Source organism: Salvia hispanica, chromosome 2 (assembly GCF_023119035.1).
Source record: "Salvia hispanica cultivar TCC Black 2014 chromosome 2, UniMelb_Shisp_WGS_1.0, whole genome shotgun sequence".
NCBI lineage: Eukaryota > Viridiplantae > Streptophyta > Magnoliopsida > Lamiales > Lamiaceae > Salvia > Salvia hispanica.
Genome location: NC_062966.1, coordinates 934356 through 943918, shown reverse-complemented (window position 1 = coordinate 943918; position 9563 = coordinate 934356). Strand labels below are relative to the sequence as shown.

The following is a 9563-nucleotide window of genomic DNA, read 5'->3' as shown; positions in this document are numbered from 1 at the left end:
CCCCCGGGATTCACTGATGATTTCCAACCGGGTGAGGTTTGCAAGCTCGGGAGGACGTTGTATGGACTGAAACAATCTCCAAGGGCGTGGTTCAGCCGATTTACTGAAGTGATGAAGAAGTATGAGTACAAGCAGAGTAACTCAGATCATACACTATTTATCAAGAAGAAAGATGGGAAGATTACATGTCTGATCATCTATGTAGATGATATGATTATCACGGGGGATAACGAGGAGGAAATAGGAGAACTGCGAAAGAATTTGTTCAAAGAATTTGAAATGAAGGATCTAGGCTCCCTCAAATACTTTCTGGGAATTGAAGTTCTAAGATCAAGGCAGGGAATCTTCATCATTGATCCCTAATTGATCTCCTTCCGTAGATAGAACGCAATCTCTGTAAATTAGGAAGAAATTAGTATTCCATATGGGAATATTCTCTAGCCTATAAATGTATGGTCATTGTATGATACACATACAAGTAAATAAACACACAATTCGATCCCTATAGTATTTCAACATGGCCCAACGGTCAGTATCTCGTGGATAAGATCTTCGATGCCAATAATGCTTTGTAAATTCCCATGTTCCTCTATTGACTCTTTTGCAGTCCAATATTTATTGAATTGGAAAGATGAGAAAAAATTTACCTAGAAATAACAATACTGAAAAGTTCTTTTACAGTAGAACAAAAGTAACACTAGAAAAAGCTTAAGCTCAAACTTTATTACAAGGTTATATTAGAAACTTGGGCATATTTACAATAATATTTCTATTCGATTTGAATAATGGGCCTGTTTTTCAGCAACTCAATAAATATTATTAAAATTAATTACCACATGAAATATCAAGAATCCCTCAATTCATATCTACATGCACAAGTTATTACACGTGAAATACTAAATAGACTTGAAAAGGAATCAATCACATAAATTTTCTCAAATTCACGCGTGCATGTTACCACTCATCACAAATGTATCTCACAAAATATTTTGAAAACGGAGCACTAAAATTAAGTGCAACATTTTATATATAAAAAAAAAACTAAACTTATAACACCGTACAAATAAGTCTAAAATCAGAGGCAAAAATTCACAAGGATTTATAGAGGTGAAATCCAACGCGTTGAAGATGCCCTAAGGAACAATGTTTACATCAAGAAATTAACGTTCCTAGAAGCGAAACAGATCTTGTGAATATCTCAACAAACAGTTTGTAACCGATCAAACATGAGAATTCATGCAAAAAAAACTAGCCTATTAGGAGAAGAAAGAGAACACATTTGGTCTAGAAAATTGCCACACCAGTTACCTTTTCAGTTGCTTGTCAATCACGGTGGGCTCCATTGTCAGACCACCACTACGAGTTGCCTCCCTAATGTCCTTTGTTGGTACTTGGTCATGGCCACATTGGTTACAAGTTACAACGGATACTTTTGTCATCTTGGAAAAAAAACACGACGTTGGCCTTTTATGTATGGATTAAATGTGCTCGAAGGATCATTTCTTACGACATGATAAAACCTTTCCTTATTAACTTCTTTCAAACACATATCTCTCAACAAATCATGAATTTTGCAGGATTTTATCTCCCCATTAGTCCCAATCTTATCAATCAAAACAAGATTTCTATCGGCAAGATCCTTTAAATACATTTTGGCTATCTCTTCCAAGCTTTTCCCACTTATTGGTTTGAGAATTCCTTCAGCAACCCATAATTCAACGAGCAGTGATCTACGTATCACCTTATCTTCACGAAAATTCCCCATATAGAGAAAGCACGGTTTCAGATAAACCGGCAATTGCTTATAGCTCATGTGTAATATTCTAAAACACCATTCATCATCCTCTGAATTCACTATTGAACTCAAGTTTTCCTGTATGGACCCCCAAATCTCTCTTGTATGGTTGGATTTGGCCAAAAGTCCTCCAATCACAACAATCGCCAATGGAAGTCCTTTGCAGCCGGAAACTATTCTCCAACAGATGTCCACCAATTCTGGTGGGCAAACGTTCTCTCCAAACACAATTTTGGAGAGAAGCTCCCAACTATCAAACCAATTCAAAAGTCTCATCTCAAAGTTTTTAGAGTGGGATAAATCAGAACCCAGGTTTGATAGCCTAGTTGTTACCACTATTCTGCTACCATTTTTGTTATCCGGTAAAAACCACCTAATCCCATCCCACGCCTTTATACTCCACATATCATCAAGTATAATCAAGTATTTTCTACCAAATAAGTTTTTATGCAAGATTTCTCCTAAACCTTCCTCACTCGATGTTTGACCAACATTTTGATTTAACTGACGAAGAATGTGTACGAGGATTTCTTGAATGTTATACTCTTGAGATATGGCAACCCAAGCGGAAACATAAAAATGCTCCTTAATAAGACGGTCTTGATAAATGTTCATAGCAAGAGTAGTCTTACCAGAGCCACCCATTCCTACAATGGGAATGATCTGTAGATCACGGCAATCAGAAGTGAGTTTATCCTTCATTTCAAGCAAGGCCTCCTCAGCACCCACCATGCTACTCTCCTTTGCAATCGGAGAAGACTTCAAGGAATCTGAAGGTGTTGACTTGGTGTGCAGCTGATGTTGGACGCCCAAAGTCTGTTTGATTTCCTTGGCTTCTTTCTCGATCAGATCCATGTCTTTGATCACCTCCTCTAGTGCTTCGTACAAGGACTTGGGGCCAGCCCTTACCCCGTCCATTTTGATCTGATCCACAATATGCGATTCGATTATGTATTCAGCTGCATAAGCTGCATCTGCGATGCTACTCTCCAATGGATCGGCTTCTTTGCTGTAGGGGAGATGGGGACTATAGATTCCAAGAAAACCTTCAAGGAAAGTGATCTTTTCAGTGAGAGACTCAGCCTGTTTAGGGTGGAGAGAGATGGGAGGGTGAGGATGTCTGTTAAGGGTATCTATGATATTCATAACAGAAACCAAAGCTGCATAAGCTGCCATGATTTTTGAATCTTGTGCTATCAATCCAGAGAAGAAGATGAATGAAAATGAGATGGTGATTCTGAAATGTCAAAAGGGAAGTTGTATGATTGATTAAATGAGGCATCTTGGAACTTTGACACCTTCTTACATCTATCATTTAACTAATAATTTCTTCATAGAGTCTCCCCTCAGACATGCCGATTGAAGCGCTCAATATATATACAAAAATGAAGTGCTCAATAAAACGGCAAATTTAAACACATAAACATAAAACTAGTTCGTTCTAATTTAACTGAATGATAAACTGAATATACTACCTTTTGTTCATCTTCATCTTCAAATCTGCATCAGCTTTCTCTTTCTTAGCTCATTTCTGAAGTTTCTGTGTGGATTGAATGGATGGGTAGAAGAGTAAAAAGAGTTCTTAAATTGAATAACCTGCAAATCATGACGATGAATTTGATGATTTAGGGCTACAAATTTGGGAATTAGGGCTTAGGATTAGGAAATTGAATTTTGTTCCGGTTATTTTTTCAGTTGAAAAATCAAAACATTTCTTTTAGAAATGAGTCATGATCATAACGATTACAAAAAATACTACATTTATATAAAATAGAATATAAAAATAATAAAATATGACTAAGTAATAATGGGGTAAAGGATTCGTATATTTGGATGAACTTGAACCAAAATAATTAGTAATAAATTTACTTATTCCTTTGGATATAAATTGCCAATGAGCATTCAACTAATTAATAGAAACAATTCTCCAAGAATAAGAATTAATTCTACTAGTAGCTTTTGTCATTACGCCAACCACTAATTTTTTATTAACAAGAAAAATGAAAAGAAAATTCCCCATCTCTTTATAATTCTTAAATAAATTGGATTGTAATTTTTAATTTTTGTGCACGTGGAGCATAGTCCAACTCTCCTTTTGCTATCAAAGCCTAATATCATACTATGTCGAAAATGAAAGGTTGAAAGTACATACACCAACCAGCCTAACAATATAGTCAATTTTCTACTTTTTTGTCACTTTTTATAGAAATTATTTATCACACTGGAAAAGTAAACTACATTCATAAATTAGCATTTTCTTTTAGCTCAGTTATAAGAAATTCCAAAAACTCACATAAAAATCCAATCTTGATCATCAAAAAATATATGCATATCAAAATTATCTCTGCAACTTTTTCATGAAAAAGGGAGAGTAAACAAGAGAGAGAAACAAAAATGATTGTCGTTAAAATGACTAAAAAGTTTGGATTTTGCATTCACAAATTTGCTTCCATCACACACCCACGTAGACTTCTAAGCGGGCACGCCTCTTCTTCCTCATCTTTCTCCCGTTCGTCACCATTTATACCGTACTATTCCATATCCCACTGTAAGTTCTTGCTCCATTTTTCTCTCGCTCAATGTCTCAATTGAGTACTACTTCTCCTGCCTACGGTACAACCCCCTATATGCGTCGCGAATGCCCCCTTTTTAGCACTCTATTTTCCCCCCAAATTTTTGAGGATTTGCCTTTTGTGCAGTTTCGAGTTTTGCAGAAATGAGCTTCGCGAAGAGGGAGTACGACTTCCTGAAGGAAATCGGGCTCGGGCCGCGGAATTCGGGCTGTTATGTCAATGGGGGTTGGCAAGGGAGTGGGCCTGTGGTTTCTTCTGTGAATCCTGCTGATAATAAGGTGTTTTGAGCTGATTTTATTTTGAATTTCGATGTTTTTTGTTTGTTTTGAGAAGCTTTGGATGTGTTGAAGTTAGTGTTTTAGTGATTGGCTGATCAGAACTGATGGATCATATCAAATTGATCAATTGAATTAGAATTGGGGGAAATGCACTACTAAATGAACTTAGATGATCTTAATTTGGACTGTGATTCTTTTCTGAACTCAATCAATTTTTCATGTAATTGAGATCTATGCTACTTTTTGCTAAGTTGCAAGATTTTGAGATTCTTTTCCAAATTTAGAATGCACTTACATTGTGTGGTCTGATGTGATTGACTGACTTCTAATCGGGTGTGGACCGTTTCTTGGTTTTAGCCGATTGCTGAAGTTTCTGAAGCATCCATTCAAGACTATGAGGAAGGAATGGAGGCATGTGCTGATGCTACAAAGATATGGATGCAGGTTCTGTTTTGATTTCTTTCATTATGATGCAAAAGTGTTTTCGATGTATTTAGTAAGCTTAGAAATGGGCAGATGTGATATGATGTCTCGTCTTGTCTCAGATTCCAGCACCAAAGAGAGGAGAAATCGTAAGGCAAATTGGTGATGCACTGAGAACCAAACTCCATCACCTCGGCCGGCTTGTATCCCTTGAAATGGGAAAAATACTTGCTGAAGGAATCGGGGAGGTTCAGGTTTGTGTTTAAATTTGGGAAGTGAAATGTAATTTTATACTATATTCTTATTCGTGTCATATGCATTGTTGGGATCTTGCTTTCTGTTAACTTCGATGAAATATAAAGATAAAGTTCAGCTTATTCTCTTTTTTCGGGGAAATATTATTGCAGGAAATAATTGATATGTGTGATTTTGCTGTGGGATTAAGTCGTCAGCTGAATGGATCCGTTATTCCCTCTGAACGTAAGCTTGACAACATTGCGATCCTCCAAGTTTTCATCACATATAATTGATGTTATGTCTCGGTGAACTATAGATATCATATATTTTGGGCTTGCAAGTATTGTATGGAATCATGTAGATATGCTTATACGCTTATGTAATTGAAAAATGACTAATTTCTTTACTGTTTTCAACTTGTTGCCATCTTAACAGGACCTAATCACATGATGTTGGAGGTAAGCAAGAGCTATAATTTTCTTGGGAGCTTACGGTTTATGTTTATGGCAATCCATCCTTATATCTGATATATGCATCTTATCTCCGACATACAGATGTGGAATCCCTTAGGGATAGTTGGTGTTATTACAGCCTTCAACTTCCCTTGTGCTGTTCTTGGTGAGTATTTTGAGCAAGAATATTGAGTTTTGATATTATACGTTAGGATAGCCGAAGCTTAAAATCTTTTGTCGTGTAATTGTAGGATGGAATGCGTGCATAGCTCTAGTTTGTGGAAATTCTGTTGTGTGGTGAGTCGCTCTCTGCTATAAGTCTATAACGGATGTTGCAATTTATTTATGTTAGTGACAATCATAATTATCAGTAGTTTTGCATTTATGAATTTCGAGGATTGTATAACAATTTTCAGGAAAGGTGCTCCAACCACACCTCTCATCACCATAGCTATGACGAAGATAATCGCTGGAGTATTCGAGAAAAACAATTTACCGGGAGCAATTTTCACAGTATTTTGTGGAGGTGCTGAAATTGGCCAAGCTATAGCAAAAGATCCACGTGTTCCCCTAGTTTCGTTCACCGGGAGTTCAAAGGTACTAGTTTACGTGCTCACTGCTCGCCCAAACAAGTCTAGAGTATTTCCATTTTCCGAAGTCCTAAAAGTTTGAATGGTGATATCTCTAGGTGGGTCTAATGGTTCAACAGACTGTGAATCAAAGGTACGGCAAGTGCCTGCTCGAACTAAGTGGTAATAACGCCATTATAGTCATGGATGATGCCGACATTGAACTCGCTGTTCGCTCTGTTCTGTTCGCTGCTGTTGGTACTGCTGGTCAGCGATGCACAACTTGCCGTAGATTGGTATGGTACATACTTTGCAGTCTTCTCTGCAGATGATATAGTCGACATTCGATGCATAACCTCTTTTTTGCCACATCCTGAAAATGCAGCTTCTTCACGAGAGTGTTTATGAGAAAGTACTTGACCGGTTATGTGATGTCTACAAGCAAGTCAAAGTCGGAAATCCATTAGAGAAAGGTACCTTACTTGGGCCGCTGCACACTCCTGTTTCGAGGGAAAATTTTGTGAAGGGAATCGAGAAAATCAAATCTCAGGTTCGTGCTTAACCTTTCTCTGTTGTGGTCATATTCATTTAAAAGGCACACTCCGATGCGTTTGCCCTAATAAAATCTTTTAAATTCTGAATTTGAGATGAATAAACTCTAATTGTTAACAGATGTTTTTGACATGTGTTTATCATGTTGAAATGCAGGGAGGAAAGATTATCTGTGGTGGTGGTGTTGTAGAGTCTGAAGGAAATTTCGTGCAGCCTACGATAGTTGAAATTTCTTCGAGTGCTGAGGTTGTTAAGGAAGAATTGTTTGCTCCTGTTCTCCATGTGATGAAGTTTCAGGTATGCCTACTTTTCAGCTGCCCGAAGATCTCCAGTTTTCGTCGTACAATTGTTTCACACGACTAGTTTTCTTGGCAGACTCTGAAGGAAGCAATCGAAATAAACAATTCCGTGCCCCAAGGCCTGAGTAGTTCCATCTTCACCCGCAGACCTGAAATTATATTCAAATGGATCGGGTGAGTGATGAGACGCCCTTCCTCGCTGTTCTCTTGTAAAATTACAACTTCTTCGAGATATTGACTGAACCCATATCTTGATACAGTCCCCAAGGAAGTGATTGTGGTATTGTGAATGTCAACATCCCAACAAACGGCGCTGAAATTGGAGGTGCTTTTGGTGGCGAGAAAGCCACTGGAGGCGGACGTGAAGCTGGAAGCGATTCTTGGAAACAATACATGAGGCGCTCAACTTGGTAAAAACCCGATTATGTTGTTTTCAAGTGACTATCTTTGTATCGTCGTCTCATCAAAGTTCCCATCGAGAACCCTGCAGCACGATCAGAGCTAACAAAGCTCGTTTGTTCCTTCAGATTTTGTTTCTGAGTCCTGACTATGTTCATATTGCTTTGTATATATGCAGCACCATCAACTACGGAAGCGAGCTGCCTCTAGCTCAAGGGATCAACTTCGGGTAGTAAACAACGAGCGAGCTCGATTCAGCCGGGTATGCTTTGTTGTCGAAAAACTATGGCAAGAATCTGAATGATCAGAGAAGACTTCTAGCTGAGGAGCTATGGCTCTCTCTATTTCTAGAATGTTTTCAACTATTCATGAAATAAAGCATAGTTTTCAACTTGCTGTTGTAAATGAACTGAAAGAATTGAAATTTTAAAAGGGTTTGAAATAATAACTCCTACATTCTCTATTGCATCCTTTTGTTGTTCACCGGTTCGTTTTACGATGACGATATGCAAGCCGGATCCTCTATTACGATTATTGTCATCTGAGGCGGGAGGCGGGATCCGGGTGGGGTCTAGAAGGTTGACGGGCCCCATCACCGGCCATGAAAACTCCATTAAATTCGGCATATAGAGAAATATTATTGTAGATTATGCATGAACAAAATAAAATAAAATACGAGATCGAAACACGACTTTACCAATAAAGTCAAACGCCGTTGAAAGATAGGTGTAGTTAGTGGCACAATTTGTGGATTCATACTTTCTATCTACTTAAATGGAATTGTTGATATATGAATTAAATTAGCTAACCAGACTGTCATTATCTCAAAATTGATGATTATATGTTTGAAAAAGTATACTTAACAAATTAAAAAGTATTCGATCTCATCCCTTCTCTCTTCAAAAAGTTGTTCACCAAATCTACTGTAATTGAATAAAAATATTACAATACCATAGAAAAGTGACATGTATGATTGGTTTTAATTAGTTGTTAAATTAACCTCTTTTGCATAAGTTGGCTCATTATTTTTGTCATTTTGCTCTCGTTTGTGAGTTGAGTGATTACTTAATTTGTCAAAAGATTAAATTTTAAATTATATGTTTAGGGAGAATAAAGGAGATTATACTAATGGCACGTATTAGTCAGTATCGTAACCTAATTTACATTTTGATGCTTTAATATTTATATACTACTATTATAGTAGTTTGAATTTTCTTTAAAAATAAATAATACTCCATCAAATACATGATCACCATAACCACTAGCCCACTCAATTTATACAAAATAGGTGTTGGCAAATGACAAATCTGTCCTTTTAGGTGATGTCGTGGCAGAGAGAGTGACAATTTTTTTCTCATCAAAAGATTGAAATAAAAATGTTGAATTTTAAATTTTGGACTAAAAAAATATACTACTAACAAATATTGAAGTCCTAACGGAGCTTACTTCAATCAACTTAGCTCTAAGTTATATGCGGGTACCATAGAGTTTGACTTCTATAATCACTCGAATGTAGTCCATCCATATATATAAGTTCGAGTCAAGTCAGTTGCGAAAAATATAAGTTCAATTTTGTATGTATAAAATCACTCTCTGATGTCATCTTATAAATCAGTCCTCGATAAATCTCGACGAGACGACTCTCTTGCACTTGCACCCACCACCATCAACAGTTCTTGGCATTATTAGTTCAAGGTCTAAAATAGAAAAGCAAGGTGTATTCAAAAGGGGAAGGGGCTCGAGGAAAAGCACAATATCAATTATTGGGATGGGTCGTTACAAATAGGTAAAATATGATTGATGTTTGTTGTAAAGAAATTAAAAAAATTCATGATTGATTGTAAGTTGGGAGTTGGCCCCAATTTAACCTTATTGTATATGCCAATTCAAGCTGACAGTCAAGGTCATATATCATCCACACACATTACACACCAATGGTCCAATGGACATGGACGGATTGCTTAAGCCTCTACCAATGTCTTCGTC

At 37.1% G+C, this 9563-nt stretch overlaps 2 protein-coding genes across 2 annotated transcripts; one reads left to right on the top strand and one right to left on the bottom strand.

The window, feature by feature from the left end:
* Positions 1-1435: 1435 nt before the first annotated feature.
* On the bottom strand, positions 1436-2971 carry LOC125205097 (putative late blight resistance protein homolog R1A-10). Its single transcript, XM_048103915.1, has one exon. It carries the CDS (start codon positions 2969-2971, stop codon positions 1436-1438), a length of 1536 nt encoding a protein of 511 aa, XP_047959872.1.
* Positions 2972-4142: 1171 nt separating this feature from the next.
* LOC125208530 (aldehyde dehydrogenase family 7 member B4-like) lies at positions 4143-8045 on the top strand. Its single transcript, XM_048108164.1, has 15 exons — positions 4143-4343; positions 4495-4646; positions 5004-5090; positions 5192-5323; positions 5477-5549; positions 5742-5764; positions 5861-5924; positions 6010-6055; positions 6175-6355; positions 6447-6623; positions 6713-6877; positions 7036-7176; positions 7255-7352; positions 7439-7588; positions 7756-8045. Exons 1-15 carry the CDS (start codon positions 4190-4192, stop codon positions 7808-7810), a joined length of 1698 nt encoding a protein of 565 aa, XP_047964121.1. The 5' UTR covers positions 4143-4189; the 3' UTR covers positions 7811-8045.
* The last annotated feature ends 1518 nt before the right edge of the window (positions 8046-9563 follow it).

What these genes read in the sequence shown, in the direction of transcription:
- LOC125205097 (XM_048103915.1), bottom strand. Translation starts at nt 2,971, where the DNA reads ATGGCAGCTTATGCAGCTTTGGTTTCTGTTATGAATATCATAGATACC.
- LOC125208530 (XM_048108164.1), top strand. Translation starts at nt 4,190, where the DNA reads ATGATTGTCGTTAAAATGACTAAAAAGTTTGGATTTTGCATTCACAAA. An exon ending in TGAATCCTGCTGATAATAAG is followed by an intron (nt 4,647 to 5,003) that starts GTGTTTTGAGCT and finishes TCTTGGTTTTAG; the next exon opens with CCGATTGCTGAAGTTTCTGA. An exon ending in ATTATATTCAAATGGATCGG is followed by an intron (nt 7,353 to 7,438) that starts GTGAGTGATGAG and finishes ATCTTGATACAG; the next exon opens with TCCCCAAGGAAGTGATTGTG.